This window comes from Micropterus salmoides, unplaced genomic scaffold (genome assembly GCF_014851395.1).
Source record: "Micropterus salmoides isolate LMB-PRFRI ecotype aquatic unplaced genomic scaffold, ASM1485139v1 Ms_hic_scaffold_7, whole genome shotgun sequence".
Lineage (NCBI taxonomy): Eukaryota > Metazoa > Chordata > Actinopteri > Centrarchiformes > Centrarchidae > Micropterus > Micropterus salmoides.
In genome coordinates, this window is record NW_024044459.1 from 16,555,665 (window position 1) to 16,575,323 (window position 19,659).

General features: G+C 39.0%; 1 protein-coding gene across 2 annotated transcripts; it reads left to right on the forward strand.

The window, feature by feature from the left end:
* The first annotated feature begins 881 nt into the window (after nucleotides 1-881).
* LOC119892095 (cell surface glycoprotein 1-like) lies at nucleotides 882-7,969 on the forward strand. Of its 2 annotated transcripts, XM_038704192.1 has the most exons (3): nucleotides 982-1,117; nucleotides 1,819-1,873; nucleotides 3,358-7,969. In XM_038704192.1, the coding sequence occupies exon 3, from the start codon at nucleotides 3,489-3,491 to the stop codon at nucleotides 6,813-6,815; it is 3,327 nt and encodes a 1,108-aa protein (XP_038560120.1). In that variant the 5' UTR covers nucleotides 982-1,117; nucleotides 1,819-1,873; nucleotides 3,358-3,488; the 3' UTR covers nucleotides 6,816-7,969. The 2 variants fall into 2 exon arrangements, with proteins under 2 accessions (XP_038560119.1, XP_038560120.1); XM_038704191.1 differs by lacking the exon at nucleotides 1,819-1,873 and having other exon boundaries at nucleotides 882-1,117.
* The last annotated feature ends 11,690 nt before the right edge of the window (nucleotides 7,970-19,659 follow it).

A 19,659-nucleotide genomic window follows, 5' to 3' on the forward strand; every position in this document is an offset into this window, starting at 1 on the left:
CCATCCTCATCATGCTCAGCCTCACAGCCTTCAACACCATCCAACACTCAATTCTCCTCTCCCGACATGAAAACTACAACATCACTGGCACGGCACTCTCCTGGCTCTGATCCTATTTCACCAACAGACAAAGGTTCATCAGCATCAACAGCTGCACCTCCTCCATTGCTCCCTAGTCACAAGGAAGTCCCTGAAGGTTCGGTGCTCGGTCCTCTCCTGTTCATCCTCTACGTCCTGCCACTTGCCACAATCCATCACCACAGTTGTCTCTTCCACTTGGTCCGATTGCCTCACCGATATACAAACCTGGATGCCAACCAACTATCTATCCTACATGATTGTGACTGGCCCCAGATCCCTTACAAAGAAACACCCACATCTTCAGTCTCTCCATCAACAACTCCACCCTGTCTCCATCCCCACATATCCGTAACCTCATGGTCATCTTTGACAGCAACCTCACTTTTGAACATCGCTTCAACCAAATCAACAGGACTGCCATGATGTATTTATTCTCCTTTTGCAGTTGGCTAGTATGACTCAGGCATGTGTTAAATTAGTTTAAAAACAGGTGTTTTCAAACACCCTTGTGGGGGTCTAACAAATGGGATCTTTTGTTGGGTTCTTTATTTGCCCTTAATATAAATAACCAAGCATGTACATTTAGGTTGTTAACTGCAGTGTTAAATGTGGGGAAACAATGTTAAGTATCCCGTTGTATCTATTTAAAAAATACACGTGAAAATACTCTATGTAGGCCTAAGTGTAATTTCTTAGCAGGTAGTAGCCTATACTTTTCGGACTGCACACTCCGGCACAGTAGGTGGCAGTATGAGCTGTAGACGTTGTGTATGTCGTCAACATCTCAGGCGGAAGTAAACAGAAAAACGACTACGCAAGTCCCGTTAGCAGCACAAGAAGTTGGATGAAGTTTGAGTAGGGAAAAAGTATCTCGTTTTTAATTCAACAATGACTTCTGTCCAAAGCATGAGACAGTTTGTCTGTGATCGACTAACTGCGGCTGCTCAGCAGATACTGGGAGCCTTTGAAAAGAAAATAGAAGATTATGAGGCAGAAATCGCTCGTCAACGCAGACTGTTGGAGTCCGTTCAGACAGGTTGGACAAGTTATTTTGCAAAGAAGCCAGTTCTGTGTTAGACACTAGAAAGGATCGGTGCATTCACATCATACTTTTATCTTCGTCGAGCCTCACCTCGCAGACTCCACGTTGACAGGTGTAACGGATCATTTGGTGTCGAGTGGATTAGAGCTGGGGGCATAGCGCGTCGCTAAGTATCCAGATGTGTCCAAATTATTAGCTGGTACACTTTAAGGTGTGTATTTGTAACCAAATACTACCACGACATGTTATACACGTAAGCCACATAAAATGCGGAAGTCGCCACTGTACTTAGTCCCTATTCCCGGGGGGGCGGCAGTGTCACTTAGGGTTCCTTATCATGTCTTTGAGTTGTAGTCCACCAAAGAGACAGTTCTTGTTCAAACTTTAGGTTTCCTTTAAATACCTGTTGGAGGTCCAATAGGGGTAAAATGATCCAATATTAAAGAAGACAGCAAAGATTTGTCATGCAGAACTATATTTGTTCTCTCCCACCCCAGTAATCACTCCATAACCGTTCAGATTTGTTTGTAGGTTGGACTAAAATACCAAACTGTATATAAAGTAATTAAACGAGCTCCACTTAAACAGCAAAACGCTGCTTCTGCATGAATGCATTAGTATTAAGAATTTAATACTGACATATAACAATCAGAATCAAAAAATGCTTTATTGAACCTTGAATTCTCCTGTTACAGTTGCTCACTTTGCACATGAAGGCATTAAAGGGATTGAAATAATAATAGAAACCTGGTAAGTAGAAAATATTAATAAAATATACAAATCTAGAAATATAAATCAAAGTATAAAAAGGAGTGTGCAAATATGGGCAGTATTTTACAGTATATGACAGAAATGTAATGATAAATAGTAGTAATGAACAAATAGTAATAATAATGAGTACTGATAGTGCTGAGGAGGAATGGATTATAAATCCTTGAATGATAATGATTTGCTCACAAGGGCCATTTTTATACTAAACAAGTACTTTGAATGTTGATACTTGCGTTTTGCTGATAATACATTTTTACTTAAGTGGGATTTTGAATGTGTGACTCTTACTGGTATTGGTGTATTTTTACATTGTGGTATGTGGTTGTGTGTATTGATGTTGTTTTATTGCTGCTTTTAGATGTGAGTACGTCTTCCACCACTAAAAACTGTTAGATTCAGGCATAATGTTTTTGCAGACTGACAAAGACTAAAAATAGAAGGAGAGTGAAACTATACTTCCCTCATAAAAGTTTTCTACTCTAATCAACTTAAAAAATCATAGAATCATTCCCGCTTCAGATAACAGTAAAATGACTAATAACAAAGCACTCGTGTGAGACAACAATCTGAAATCAAGGTCCTCTTACAAGCTGTTACCAGAGCTTTTAGCCACGGTGAGGTCTTCATCAGAAGGTGGAGTTTGCTCTGTTGTAATGGTGATTAATACTTTCACATTCAAGCTCTTGCACAAAAGCCCATATTCTTGTTTTGAGATGGTTGGATAGATTTTACTCAATAGAGTTAACCAGTGAAGTCAGTAAACCTGCTCATTTAAATGGGGACTTACTTTCTACCAATAAAATATCCATAAGAAGTTGCATTTCTTCCTTACCTTATCTGAGATTCTGTGGTGGTTGTATTTTAGACAATAGCGCCACTTAGTGGTATGATAGACACACTTAGCAAAAAAGAAAAAAAAAACACTTGTTACTGTCAGAAATTTTCACACAATAATAATGCTTTTATTTTTCTTTGGGGTATGAAAGTGATTTTCACATCAAAAGGGCAAAAGGGAGGATGTGCAACAAACAGGCCTGCCTTACAACTTTCGCCTCATTACAGAATAACCCGGATATCAGTAAGTGGAAAAAACCAGTCAACCCAGCACAGTTTTGTAAGAGCATCTGACCCCAATAACTGCAATAATACCTCATAATTACCTATTTTGTCCCTCCCTATGGTACAATGTAGTATAGTCATATAAACAAGCATTGGACCGATGAAATTTAAAATATATAAGCATATATAAGTATGAGGTTAATGTAGCACAGTTACATACCAGATGTATTATTTTAGCTAAAAATTAAAACCCTATAAAAACAGCAGAAGTACAAAAACATGCATTGCAGTGATTGCATTTTCAGTCCTTGGTAAGGAAATCGCAGTGTTTCACAACTGTTAAATATAGGCTTATGTGTGTACAGCATTTCATCATTGTTCCATTCCTTTGTACTTCCCTTTAGAGCTCGCACAGACGTCTGTCCATAAGGAGGAGGAGGAGGTTGTCCATATCCAGGAGCAGCACTGTAACAAGACAACATGCTCCAGTTTGTTCTCACCAGATCCTCCACAGATTAAAGAGGAATATGAGGAAATGGACGTCAGTCAAGAACGACAGCAGCTTGCACAACAACAGGAGACTGGTGCCTCTATGTTGACTCCAGCTTCTGAGAGAAGTGTCCACAGTGATCAGTCTCAGCCTTTGGACCCTGACAAAACTCCCATTGGAGTGAATAAAGATCATCAGTCTAGCATCTCAAACAAAGACATATTAACTGCATCTGACAAAGAGAGTTCTGCAGTATCGGCACCAAACAGTGACCACCGGCTCCTCTCTCACAGCACTAACATCACGAGCCAAGATTACATTTGTAATCATGAGAGTGCACAACTCACTAGACATATTCAGTCAACACCAAAAGAGAAAAGCAATGAAGAGAACACAACATCAGCTGCAAGTACTGAGCCAACACCCAACAATAAATGTAACAATACGACCACAACATCAACTAGAGTCGCAGAACTAATACCAAATGAGAAACATAATGATGACAACCCAACATCAAAAGGAAAGAACGAGTCGGCACCAAATAAGAAAAGCAATGACGAGAACACAACGTCAGCTACAGAGCAAACATCTAATGAGAAAAGCAACGATGGGAACACAACACCAGCTACAAGTACAGAGCAAACATCTAATGAGAAAAGCAATGATGGGAACACAACACCAGCTACAAGTACAGAGCAAACATCTAATGAGAAAAGCAATGATGGGAACACAACACCAGCTACAAGTACAGAGCAAACATCTAATGAGAAAAGCAATGATGGGAACACACCAGCTCCAAGTACTGATCCAACACTCAGCAAGAAAGATCATAAGACCACAAAATCAACTAAAGACACCGAGCTAACACGAAATGAGAAATGTAAAGATGCGAACCCAACATCAAAAATAAGTAATGCCTCAACTCCAAATAAGAAAAGCAGTGACAAGAACACAACATCAGCTACTGAACAAACGTCTAATGAGAAAAGTTATGATGTAAACACAACCTCAAGTGGAAATATTGAGCCAACACTGAATAAGAAACATGATAACGAGAACACAACATCAATCAGAAGTACTGAGACAACACCACAAACGAGTAGTAATGATGGGAACACAGAATCAAACAGAGCTACTGAGCCAACATCAAATAAGAAATGTAACAGTAAGTTCACAACATCAACTAGAGGCACTGGGCTAACACGAAAAGAGAAACGTAATGATGACAGCCCAACATCAAGTGGAACTAGCGAGCCAACACCAAATAAGAAAAGCAACGAGAACACATCACCTACAAGTACTGAACAAACATCTGATGAGAAAAGCAACGATGGGAACACAGCATCAACCAATGGTATGGAGCCAACACCAAATGAGAAACACAACAATGAGAACCCAACATCAAGTGGAAATAGTGAGCCAACTTTTCATAAGAAACATGATGAAAACAAGACATCAATCAGAAGTACTGAGACAACACCACAGAAGAGATCAAACAAAACACCAAAAATGATTCCAGATAAAACATCAGCTTCAACGACTGAGCTAACACCAGATAAGAAATGTAGTGATGGGAATAAAACATCAACTAGGGGAACCAAGCTAACACCAAATGAGAAAGGTGAGAATGACAACCCAACATCAAAAGGAAATCATGAGCCAACACCAAGTGTGAAAAGCCAAGGTGAAAGACCAACCACAACTGCAAGTGTTGAGCCAACACCAAATGAGAAATGTAACAATGAGAAGACAACATCAAATGAAGATACTGAGCCAAGGCCAAAAAACAAACGTGGCAGTGGGAATAAAACATCATCCAGAACTACTGAGCTTGCACACAATGAGGAACATAATCGTAACAACACAACGTCAACTAAAAGTATTGAACTAACAACAAATAAGAAATGTAATGATAAGACCACAACACTAACTACAGGCAAGTTAACACCAAATTTGAAGCGTAATGACGAGAACCCACCATCAAAAGGAAATAGTAAGTCATCACCGAATAAGAAAAGCCAAGATGGGAGACCGGCATCAACTGGAAGTGGTGAGCCAAGTAAGACATGTAATGATGAGAAGACAGCATCACCTAAAAGTAAAGATCCAACAGAAAATAGTAAACCCAGTGATGGGAAAGCAACACCAACTTCAATTACTAAACCAGTAGTAATTAAGAAACACAATGGTGGGAAAACCACTTCTACTGGAAGTATTGAGCCAACACCAAATAAGAATTCTAACAGTGAGAGCACAACATCAGCCGAAAGTACTGAAACAACACCAAATAAGAAACCCAATGATGGAAAAATAACTCCAACTTCAAGTAGCAAGCCAATACAAAATAAGAAATGTAACAAAAGGAGCACAACATCAACTGGAAGTGATGAGTCAACACCAAATAAAAAAACGAACAATGGAAACACAACGTCTACGAGGAGCAAGGAGTCAGCACCACGTAAGAGACAATACGATGAGAGTGCAACACCAAATACACGTACCGACCCACCACTAAAAAAGAGAAGTAAAGATGAGAATACGACATCAACCAGAAGTACGGAGCAAACTCAGCGTGAGAAACGTAACAATGAGAGCACAGCATCATATGAAGGTACTAACCCACCACTAATTAAGAAAGATGGGAAGGCATCAGGTACCAATATCAAGGATGATGATGATAACCCATACAAGTGTGACAGGTGTGGTAAAGTGATGACTAATTTCAAAAACTACAAATTTCATATGAAATCCCACACAGTTGAAAAGTCTTACAAATGCAACACTTGTGGAAAAATGTTCAGGGAGACTTGGGATTTGAATAAACACATGGTTATTCACTCCGTTGAAAAGCCTTTCAAATGCAAGGTTTGCGGAAACGGATTCAACCGGCGTTACAATCTTGACCTACATGTTAGGGTTCACACTGGGGAAAAGCCATTCAAATGCACCATCTGCGATAAAAGCTTCAGCTCATGTGTGAATATGAAGAAGCACATGAGAATCCACACAGGTGAGAAGCCCTACACCTGCAGCGACTGTGGGAAGGAGTTCGCAGATTCTTCGTCTTTCAAAAATCACCGGCGAGTACATTCAGGGGAAAAGCCTTTTAAGTGTTCCTCTTGCAAGAAAAGATTTGCTACCTGGACGACTTTGAAAAGGCACACTAGAACACACACTGGTGAAAAGCCATACACGTGCAATGTGTGCGAGAAGGTGTTTGGTCTTAGTTCAGATCTGAAAAGACACATGAGGACACATACTGGGGACAAACCTTACAAATGCAGTACTTGTGGAGAACAGTTCTCCAGCTGGTCAAAATTCAATAAACACAAGAGTGTCCACACAAGCGATGCCCAAAGCTCCTCTGCGTAAAGACATGTCTGGATTTGAGATAAAAGTAAATCATTGCACTAAAGCAGAATTGCTATTGGTATTTTAACATTTTATGAGTGCTGCACCAATTTAGCATTACACTTCTGCATTGTCAGACTCAAACTAAAATCTCAAAAAACTAAATCAATGCAGCAGAACCTGAGATATTGTCACTTTTATTCAAATAATTATTTTTCCTTTTACAATATCACAGTGACAATCATTTTATAGACAGTCTTAATGTAAACACTAGATCTGCAATGTTCTTGTTATAAATAAGTCATGGAGTGTGAGCCTGCATTTGTTTGACTGGCAAATGTGGTTCTGTGGCAGATTAAGTTGCATTGTATTACAGTTTCAACTTTTTTTCTGGACAAGCCTATGTTTTTTTTGCTGCCCACTCATTGAAATCAATGAGTGGGCAGCTCTTTTGCAGGCAGTGCTAATGTCGGTCTGAACATCTTATCACTGGCTTTAGGTCTCTTGATGGTGACTCAAAATGAATACTCTATTTCATCAGGGTAACTTTCAGAGGCCTCTTTTTAACCAAATGCTCAAGTTGTTGATGATAAATGTATTTTAGTGTCTGGTATTTTCCTCTTTCCATCTTGTTGAAAATAGAAAAACAGGGGTGATGTGCCTGCTTCTTAGATCTGGATGAAACTGTTGTCTTCAGTTGTTCACTTCCAGAGGCCATTTTGGATTTCATTTCCTGCAGCTATGTATTAATCTGTGAAATAAGACACAGAGATATTGTCAAAAACCTGTAAGTATTTTTGAACGACTAGGGTTTAGATTTTCATAAGGCATCTAGAACCTGGGAAGGTTCAGTCAGTTTGTAATCCCACAGTTTTGTGTCTTGCAAAGTTTTATGGTTTTTCACGTGTTTTTAAATACACACAGAAATGTTTGATGTAATTAAACTGTGTTTTAATCAGAGCTCATGTTATTGATTGTACTGGGCAAATTAGGAGAAGCAATGCTTCTTTGTTGTCTGAATGTCTTAATGCCTTGACTTTGTAATGAGTTTGTTTTTTGAAAGTAGAGCCTATTTCTGTAATCTACAATACAGTTTTTTGGTAAAGCACACTAACTGAATGAATACTGAATGTTTTACTTCATCAATCAATTTAATAAATTTTAATTTCCTTAAATGGTGTGGCTAAAATGTTATTGTTTGCAATTTACATTTTGTGCAGTTGATGGACTCAGTCACCATAGTATCACTAATTCAACACACATGCACTGCTAAACCCCCCATAGACAGAAATCAGTGAGTGAGTATCAATCATTATCATCGTCACACAGCTCATCAATGATATACTAAAATTGTTTCAATTTTGCAATGTCCAATGCTAAACTGAAATTTTTAGGCTTATAACTTTATGCATAAAACAACTTTACTACAATTCTGCTTATTGTTAAGATGCAGAGCAACTGTAGAGACCAGCATGATGGAGCCAAAAGAAAACCTGCAATACCCTCCGCCATTTTTGACCCTAGCTTAATAATTTCTGCAGAGTCCTTATTTCATATTGGCTTCTGTTTATATTCTACTTCTGATTTGTTGAGCTTACAACAGACTACTTCAAACTGTCACAGTACATATTGTTAAATACTGGTACATTATTTATTAAAATCTTTTTAGAAAATCATCAACGTTCCTTGTTTTGTCTATTCAGAGTTCCCACACTAACATGTCTGTACGGAGGAGGAGGTTCTCGCTGACCAGCGCCTCTGTATTTGGGAGAGGGCTCCAATCTGGACCAAGAGGACCCAGAGCCTCCACAGATTAAAGAGGAACAGGAGGAACTCTGCAGCAGTCAGGAGCGAGAGCAGCTTGTACTGAAGCAGGAGAGAGACCCACTTGTGATCAAACGGAACTCAATTATTAATCCCTGCTTTTACACCCTCAGCAGAGTGCAGCAGAGGAATATTTGACAAAGTCTGTGTCATCAATCTGACAGAATGAAATCTGGAGTATCACAACGAAACAGTGACCATTGGCTCACATAAGAGAGAAAACCATGGAAATGCCACACGTACTGTACCAAAACCAAAAGAAGAAATGCAAACACATAAATTACAAATGTTACAAATGTTAAACTAAAACCAAAATAACTCTGGTAATACATCATCCACTATAAGCACTGATACAAAACTAAAGAAGAAAAATAAGAATGGGAATGCAAGAGCCAAAGCCAAAGATTAAATGTAACAATGGCTGTACCACATGGAGTTATACACAAAACAACAGGAGAAACTTTGACAACACAATGTCAACTGGTATTTCCGAGTCAAACCCATAAAACAAACCTTACAAGTGTGACAACTGAAGCCTGATGTAGGAAAACATTCACACTCTGTACAACTTTAAAAAAGCACAATACAACCCACACAGGTGAAAAGCCATCTAAGTTTTTCTCAAAAACAGACTTGAAAACAGATTAGGATCCATCCAGACGAGAGACTGTACTGTTAGGAATGTGGTGTTGTGTTCAATTTTTTTTCCTGTTTTAGTCTGTTTTCATGATTTTGGTTTTGTGTTTCTTCTGTTCAGCCTTGTTTGCTCCTATGTTCATTTGGTATATTCAGCTTAGTTTACTTTTACCATTACTGTCTCATTACCTGTTATAGTTCTGTGTCTTAGCTCTTAGTCCTGTGCCTTAGTTCATGTGTTACTCCTGGGCTGTGTACTTCTGTGTTTTATTATTTTGGTCTTGTCGGCTTTGTGCTCTGTTTATCCTAAGTCTTAGTGTGTTAGGTTGCAGTTTATTTGTATTTAGTTTTCTGTCTGCTAAGTGTTGGTCTGTGTTCTCTGTTTGGTTATTGTTTATTTGACAGTGTTTAGTCTTGTGTGCTTGTTTCCTGTTATGTTTAGTTTGTCTTTTGGTGTTCAGTTATGTTTCTGCATTTTGGTCTTGCCCTGTCTGTTCTCTCCTTGTGTCTGTGTCTTAGTCCTTTGTCTGATGTCTCCATGTTAGTGTAGTCCTGTTTCCTGTTTGGTCCTGTCTCTGTTCCCTGTTTTCTGTTTTACTTTGGTATCTCTGTCCTTTTGTGTTCCCATATGCTTTACTTCCTGATTTATTTTCTTCTAATCATTGGTGTTTTGTGTTTTGTCTAACTTTGTTTCCTGTCTGTCTTGATTTCTCATGTGTCTCACTGTGGCCAATAACCCTGCCTGCTTGTGTGTGTTTGGTGTGTCCCAGTATATATTGCCCTCAGTTGTGTTAAGTCTTTGTGACGTCCTTGTCTTATGTTGAGTTTTCAGTCCTGCAGCTGTTCTTTGGATTTCTCTGCTCTGGATTACTTTTGTTTGATTTACCTCAGTTTTGGACTTTGCCTATTGCTTCCACGTAAGCTTGTTTCAGTTTGGTTTCTGAGTTAATAAATATTTTGAACTGCACATCCTCGCCTGTGGTCTGCATTTGGTTTCACACCCAAGACTGCACTCAGCCTACCCATAACACTGTACAAATGCAGTTTCTGTGGAAAAGGGTTTGCACAAAACGGAAGAATCACATGAGAGTTCATACAGATGTCTCAGAATAGCAGTTCTCATGGCTTTGTTTCTAAATATAGCCACAATGACTTTGGGACTTCAAGTTCGTTTTTGTTTTTGTTCCCTTTTATATTTCTTTGATTTTCTCCCGAACACACTGCTATTTAAATGGCTGTCTGACCTCTTGCACTTGCTTCATGATACACACTGACCCACACATAGGTCTGTTACAGACACAAACAATGACTGGAAAGTGACTAGAGTACAATCCTTGAGGGAATGGTTTCTATAGATTTGAGGACAGAAGGCTCTAGTTACAGAAAATACCTCCTTGGCTGTAACAGAAAAAAGCCTTTGAATGTTTATATTTTTGAGTAGATATTTTGTGTGGTTGTGTGTTTATGTGCAAATTGTGAGCACGAGGGGGGTCATTAACACGACTTAACCAAATATGGTATGTTTTCATTTTGTTTTTCTTATGTGGAGACATCATCTCCAGAAGCTTTTAACTTAAGAGGAATAGCTTGAAAACAGCTACAAATTTTAGCACCCCTTTCTGTTCACTATTTCCTTTGTATGCACACACTCGTGTTTTATCTCTTTATCTTTCCTTCTCTTCTCTGTTATATATACACACACAAGCAAAGGCTCTCTCATTGCAAAATATTATTGTAGTGCAGAGGTTGCTGTCAGATACCAAAATAAGTGCATGTATATAGTTAGTAGTTATAGTAGTTTGGGGATATACAACATGATAAAGGTGATAATTGATGATTAAAATGGAAGAACATTGCAGAAACTGTCTCTATCTGTCTGCCAGACCACCTACATACTACTTTGTACTGTACATTTATCAGTCTGGGTAACAGTGGTAGTGGCTTGTGGTTCCAGAGCTGAAGTGGCTCCAGTCATTTTGGAGTATTAGCAGCTCACAGGTGGGTTCATAAATCATCTGGATTGTGTTTGCACAGCTGGTTACTACCCCCAACTCTCCTAACCCCAACCTCAGCCACCATATCAATTTCAAATGGGCAAATATTTGTAATCATCTTGGATGACTTGTGTTACTTTGTAAAGTTTTATTATGTGATTGATGTAGTAAGTGTGAGTAGGCCTATGGGGGTAACTGAAAAACTGGAGTAAAAAGTCCTAGACCACAGTAGCCTACATTTAAATGCATTTATTTTGTTTTATACTGTATAACCAGACACCATTTATCTACAAAAGAAAAATGATCTTAATGATAATTTTATCCAGGACAAGATATGCTTGCAACAGGCCTCCAGCATCCTAAATGACTCTTCACCACCAGGAGGAGCTTCTTCCCCCAGCTTGTCAGACTACAGAAGTCAGTTTTTTCTCGTTATCTTTTACATGGTTGTAATATATTTTTACTCCTTATACGTTGTATTTAAATTTAAATTGTGTTTTGTTTGTCTTTATAATAACCCGTACACTTTGTGTTTTTGTCTCAATTTATGTTTTATGCCCCTGAGGGAGACGATTTCTATCAAAATTTTTTATGGCTGAAATTACCAAATTAACTTGAACATATAGGAGAATACAGCTTTTATTACAGGATACATGTTACCCATCAAGTGGAAGAGCGTGCGAGCTGGTACGCTACTGATAACTCCAGTGAGGCCTATAACGCGCGCACATGTCAAACTCATCACTGCAATTTATATCCAACGCAGTTTCTTTGCATCGGTTGCCTACTAATTTCTGCTTTTATATATTTTAATTGGTAGGGCTATTTATTTATGGTGAATTCATTTGTTGTGGCTAAGATGGCTTTACTTGGTTGTTGTTTGGCAACTGTATTATGCTTTCATGCTAAGTGTTGAATCCACCTGTTGGAGTTTTACGACTCTGAATAGGGTAATCGAATAGATAGGTGGATGTTTTGAGTTTGGTTGGGTTTTGTGGCATCCTCTCAAGTTGTTATTTTTACCCACTGTCTCAGAAAACCTGTTTTGGCTCTCTAATTTTGTTTTTATGCATGCAAATATGATCTCTTGCACACAATCCATTCACGTAATAATTTCCATGTAATATTGGCTTCAAAGGAAACTAAACTTGGTGTTTATCACACAATGGATGGGTGGACTCACATTTGGCATTAGAAACACTTTTCAACTCAAAACAATGGATGTGTTGCTTGCTTTACAATGGCTGATTTAATTTAATCTCCTCATTTGAGCTGTGGTTTAAAGCTGCTACATTTAGCTCCTCTCCATATTCATGCATTGATGGTCATCTGCTACTTTCAATGTTTCAAGACTTTAAATTAGAGGACGTAGCCTGCTACATGCCATGATTTAAACATGCCTGGTGATAATTATTTGCTGCATACAAGACATATTTTGGAAGAAGTAAAATTAAAGGTGGTGGAAAAACAATAATCAGCTTCTTAAAGACTGAAGGTTTGGGAGACATAACTCTGTTTTTATTTTAGTAATGTTTTTTGGGGAGTTTTTAGTTATTCCTCACATTAATTACAGCCTGAGATGGAAATCAAAAGTAGGCATTAAACAATGCCAAATATCATCTGCTGACTATTATTAATATGCTAACTCTTAAGGGCAATGCAGTGCTAGAGACCTGCAAACGTTTTACCCCAGTGAATACGTGATCTTATTACAGATCTAACCAGCTGGAGTCTGACAGTCCCAGAAGTACAGGTTCCATTGTGAAATGATGCTGAAATGAAAGGCTGGGGTTAGGGATCCCCGTCAGAAGGCTGTCCCCCTTGCCTGCATGGTCCCTGTCACAGTTGGAATCATCTGTTGGTGCAGACAGACAGCTTAAGCATTTGCTATTTTGAGGATATGAGGGATAGAAGGATGTTTTAATGGAAATAGAGTTGTATCTACAAATCTACAGTGATACTTTGAAAATGACCACCTTGTGTGAGAGGTTTTAACCAAAACAAAGAGTATTACCTCTGATTTATAAACAAAGGGGTTAACTTTGCAGTCAGTCTTTTCATGCTAAAATTGATTTGTAGTTCCTCTATTCTTTCTGAGAAAGTAATAATACCGTACGTTCTCCTGATGTCATTAGGATCCAAGCAGCGAAGAGCCCTACTGTTTTTGTTCTCATTTTTCTTTCTTTTTTCTTCTTTTTCTCCGCTAAAAGTTTTTTGGGAAGCAAAAACTGCTGCATTCCACCCACTACTCAGGCAAAAAATGGCTCCCTTAGACATCACGGTGGTGATGTGAATTTTGCAATTATCTCAAATGGCTTCGTTTAGAGTCAAACTTCTTTCATTATTTTAATCTCTGGATTCATCTTCATGTTTGCTTAATTGGTCTTCTGCTCTAAAAATGTAAAATTAATGCAACTTTTTATCTCTTCTCTCTAAAACCTATTTTGCGAACTCGTCCCAGACGGTAGGGGGGCTTGCAAAAAGTTTATACCTCATAATTCGCTGCATGGATTTGTACAAAATGTACGATCTATTGTCACTAATCAGTTGATGCATAAAATTTGGTAATGATTGCGGAAAGTGGGGGTGGCTTATTACAACAAATGTAAATTTCTAGACATTTCTCATTTCAAACTTCAATAAATCTAAGAAGATCACCCGTACGTCCTGAAATTTTTTCCTCACTGCAACCTATGGTCAATTCAGAAGTCAGTCACTCTATATTTCAGAATATGCTAATTCAATTAACATCAATATCTCCACAAGTCTTTGTTCAAACGCTACCAAAATCAACACAGTCATCCTCCAGATGGCCGATATCAAGTGTTTCAAAGGGTTTTTAGACTGGTCAAACGGTGAGTCTGCAGTGATATTCAGTATCTTGCTATAACAGCTTTGGATCAAATGCAACCAGAGTAATTGACAACACACCCAAAACCAGCAGAATGATGTGTGACTTTTTTTTCCAGAATTTTCTCACCAACATCACCAACAATGTTACAGGCATTTTAAGTTTAAACTGACAAAAATATCCGGGTCTGCAACGTGACGTCTCTACCTCAACTTGTTTGAAGGTGTGTGGAAACATCCTCTCACTAGTGGCTCAGTCAGTAAGTCACCCACGCTGAGGATCTGAAGTTCTGGGGTTCAAATCCCCAGGTGACCAACAACCATACTGAGTAAAAGGTCTCCATTTTATTTGGATCCCGTGACACTTTCTTCTTGTTTCTCTCTGCTAAAAGGTTTTTGTGCAGCTTAAACTTTAAAACTTGGAAAATGTTGCAGGTGGGTAGAACATTTCACCCAGTGGTCAGGTACAAATGACACTCTCTGATCTCAAGGTGATGCCATAAAAATCAAGTTTGCGTTTCCGCAATTATCTCCAAGTCCAAATTCTTTCATCACTTTAATCTCTCAAGTCATCTGCTTCTGTTCTCCTCTGAAAATTTTTCAAAACTATAGGCTATGCTTGACCATTAAAGCAGCCTTTTTTGTGCGGGAGTATAATGGAGTGACACACGACAAAGTTCGTTATACATTTAATAACAAACTGGATAAAGCCATAAAGTTCTTAAAATAACTAAGATACAGAGAAAGCAACACAAAAATAAAAGTGCAACATTTGGAAGGTTATTACAACATTTCCAGACGACAAGAGCTGCAGACCAGCTGCAGCACTCGTCTGTGTTGCCTGAGTGTTGGAAGAACGTGATGTTTAATGAGCTTTATTACCTGCTGTAATCAGCTGTTCCGCTTGTTTTGGAAAAGAGGAGACCGACTTCCTGACTGATGAAAACTTAAAACAACAACTTCGGACCCAGTATTTAGCGTATCTCTATCAGCTGTTCAATTTAAACACACTGCTGCACGCAGGATGCTATTTCTGTTCTTCACAATTCAATCTATATATTATATAGATTGTGATTTATTGGTTTGCAAACAACGGTGGAAAAGAGGAGCAGCAGTAGAAAAACACCCGACATGCTCGATTTAAAGCCAGTAGCCTCCACTGGCCCATTTAGAAATTCACTGCAAGGCAAGCCCCATGCCCTCCAAAGTACCGGTACTTTTGGAAAGTACTACCCCCCCCGAACAGGAACTTTTTGGGGGGTAAAATAAAGATCCTAGAACTAAATTTAGATCCTGATCCCTTTGGTAGAAATGCTGTGAGTTTCTCCAAAGGTTCCTTGTTCCGGGGTATAGTCGAAACGCAGCTTTGGTCTCTTTAACAACATCAGTCTCTTCATCTTCTTTCTCATTAAGCTCAGCATGGAGCAGCCTGTCATGCCTATATTGTCTGCCTGACATTTTGTTTTACAGCTAATCATTTTTTGTAGTTAACAATGTGGAAATTGGATTGGACAGCGGACAGAACTGGAAGACGAGCTGTTCTCTCATCCTGGTGTCAGCAGTGCTCCTTAAACCAAACACCACAGTACTAAAGTCACACATTGTCTGCCTTTACCTTCTGTCAGCTCTGTCAGTCAGTATCACCCTCATTCTTTCTCCTGTATACGCACGCACGCATGCACGCACACTGCAGAGTTGAAGTCGATTTCAAAGGGAATTTCCCCTTCTATATCATACTTTCCAACAAGGCTAGTGAGTCTAAAATGGACACATAAAAAGATAAAAAGGATTCTGTATATTTAACCAAATTACATAAAAGCTTAAATGGATTTGTGATGAAACCCTGAGCTCAAAAACCATGTCTGCAAAATCCATCATGGTTTTCACAAGCTTTCCCTGGCGATTAGCATTGGCTGGAGCGTTGGCGTGCACTGCAAATCAAAACCATATTCATTCTGGCCCGACACGCTTGTGTGCTCTCAGAAGTGTCTCAGTTGCTAACCCCGTGATTTATAAACGTTTATGTCACCGCAGTGGCCAAATCAAAGGCCTGGGAAAAGGGAACAAATTAACAGAAAGGTATTTAGCTTTTCTAAGAGACCTAATTTTGAAAACCGCAGTATTCATAAAGCCACAGTGCATAATTATGTTTTTATAGCTGTATAAACTATAATGTTACCTTGTAATTTCATGGTTACAAACGTAGCAATTCTGAGACCCCAGTTTTGCTTAGGCTTTGTTTGTTTGCGTTTTTGTGTAAGAAGTTATGCATGTTTTTAAAATCTGAGCTCTAATTTTCACAGGATGTGGGATTTTTGTAGATGTTACATTTGTGTCTATAAAGCACACGAATCTGGAGCGACAGGTGTGCAGTGGATGTTGGCAGGGGTTTTGATGACTCATAAGCCTGAAACTATTGATCATACACTGTTGGCTTTATACTATTCTGAACTATCTCTGTATTTAGACTGTGACATAGCAAAAGGTTAAGTTCTAAAAGCATCATATATGCATGTCCTATCGTTCTTGGAGGGAGAAAATGTGCTCTACTTTATCTTAGGCAACACTTCACCCACAGTATAACGGCGCTACATGCTCTGACTAATGCCTGTTGTGGACAGTTTATTAAGTACACCTGTATAATCTAGTGCAATTCAATACAACTTCATAACATCTTTCCTTACGAAGCACATAATGTTCAGATTTTGGTGACGCTGTTTGAAATAAGTAAATTAAATGATATGTTCATTGCTGAGGACATAGTTAAATTTGGTTATTTACTGGACAAGATTATATTGATAGGTGTTTGAAATGTTTTGTCCATTGCATTTACATACACACACGATGGACAGAAAATTAGAAACATTGCTCAGTAAAATGAAGTACAGTACAATACAATCACTAATTTTGACCTAAATGCTAAAGCATATAATTGAAGTAGCACCTCTAAGACAGTGTCAACAAAAGCTGAACATATAAGCATCATAAAAGTAGACTTTATGGCAGAAGAGCTGTATTGGATTGCATTAGATTACACAAGTGTAATTGTGGCCCAGCTCTTAAAAACAGGATGTCTGTATTATTATTATTATTATTATATTATTATTATTGCAGATTAATCAACTGGTCGATCGAGATAATATCAATTGGCAACTATTTTGATGATTAAGTTATTGTTTTGAGTTATGTTTTAAGAATGGAAAAATTCTCTGATTGCAGCTGCTCCAGTGTGAGGATATTCTGCTTTTGTCTGTTTCATTTCATTGTAAACTGAATATATTTGTGTTCTGGACTGCTGGTTGGATGAAACAATACATTTGAAGACACCATCTTGGACAGGGAATCTGGGGTGAAAATACTTATTAGTTGCAGCCGTGGTATAATTATACGATACTGTCCCTGGAGTTAATACTTGTTAATGTCGAGCTGAGATGTTAAAGATAAGATATTTTAAAGAGGTGGTATTATGCTCATTTTCAGGTTCAAAATCTTATTTAGGGGTTGTACCAGAACAGGTTTACATGGTTTAATTTTCAAAAAACACCATATTTTTCTCATACTACACATCGCTGCAGCTCCTCTTTTTACCCTATGTGTTGTGCGCTCCGCTCTTGAGCTACAGAGTGATGCATCTTACTTGTACAAAATCTTTGTTGGGAGTTGCACATGCGCAGTTCCCAGGTGACTAGCCAATCAGAAGCTGAGAAGGGCGGGTCGTAAGAAACAAGGTAGCGTGATTCAAATCAAAGCCACTTCAGACTGCGACCGTAACCTAGCAGATGGTATAAGTTACTCTCAAGTCCACAACCACACAACATCATTGTTCCACATCTTACCATCGGGACTAAACGTTGAACTGTTGCCGGTGTTGTGACGATCTATGCTGCCTTGCCGAAAAATGCTACCATAGCGCAAATCGATAGACTCGACTCTACTCGGCCCTGCTCCGTTTTCCATTGCAGATAGTACCCAGAGATAGCACGTAGCTTGTCGTCATAGCCACGCCACACACAACTGCCGCGACGTAATGTTCAATGCAACACACACACCAGCACAGCTTTCTCTTTTTTAAGTTAAAGCGTTTCAACATTCCTCAGAATGTAAAGACAGATAAGCGGTATGAAAACCTTCCAGCTGTGTTTTCCTCTGCCGTTGTTGCTGCAGCGGTCTGTGTGACGGCGGGACCAGAGGGCTCTGTGAGCGGGCGGCTGGCCGGCCTCACACGCTCCTCCCGCGGGTTGGCACAGGCTTCCCCCGCAGCCACTTGCAGAGGTCCTCAACTCCGAAAATATTCAATAACATTTTTGTTCAGCCATCACTTCTTGCCAACTGTCAATATCCGAAATCTACACAGCTGATTTCTCACCTCAAAACTTCTCAGAAGTGGATTTATTGATGAAATTCCATATGAAAACTGTAAAATATAAAACTTTCTGTTCCTGGCCTCTGTCTGGCACACACAATGATGATGCAGTGAATAGTGACGATTCTCTCTGACCAGTCAGCAGTCTGTCGTGTTTTCACCGTTAAATGTTAGTATCGCTCAGCTCGCTTGGAACCTCTATGGAGGTGAGGTGATACGAAAAAAAGTACCTGGAAGCAGGTACAGGTACAGGTACAACATTTCTACAATGGAAACCCAAACAAAGGCAAGTCGAGCCAAAGGGCCTCCACTCAGACTAGCTTGGTTTGAGGGCGTGACTGACCCCGCTAGCCACTTGGCAAACTTTATGACGCGTTTTCATTGTGACAAGTAAAGGAAATGAAGGGCTGAACTACAAATGAGCTGTTTTCAAGTGGTTCAGAGCAGAGCTTTCTGTGGGAGATGGGAACTCCCTTTGGGCTGGACTTTGGGCTTTTTCAGTTTGCAAACCTGTTACATGCACAAAAAAGACATATAACTCAATAAAGGAGAGGGAAAAAGCCTAAACGCATAATACCACCTCTTTAATATGTCCAACCTTATGGTGCAGTTGAGCTTCTGCAACAGATGAAAGGCAAACACTTATGAGCAAGAGGATGACTCACACCGTGTGGCAGTTGTTTTCCACAGGTGCAGGTACATTTTCTCAAACATAGCAGGTGGTTTACTGAAAATGTGAAGGGCAAACAGAGTGGGCGCCCACCATCTCTCCTGTTTGCCTGAATTTTAACAATTTTATTTCTTGTATTTACTTACTATACTTACCTTACACGTACCAAAATCTGTGTAACTATATAACCAGTCCATGTTTTAAATATCAAAGGTCTATTTCTTGGTCTCCTGCTTTTACGCTTTAGGTTTGTTATCCAGAGCTCCACAAGCTGCACAACAGGACATGCTTTTGCCTTTACTTTGCCAAGTTTACAGCCAAACAATTAAAGGTAGAACAACTGCCAAGGCAATATTTCTCTTACAATACTCCCATGATCTCAGTATAATATTTTAAAAGATGTGAGAGGTGAGCATTCGAATGAAAAGCAGAGAGGGGATCTGATTGTTTCAAGGCGACATGAGGTAATTGCTGAAAAGATGACTTTTTAGGTAGGAAGCAACTGCTGTTCTGATCACAGTAGGACAG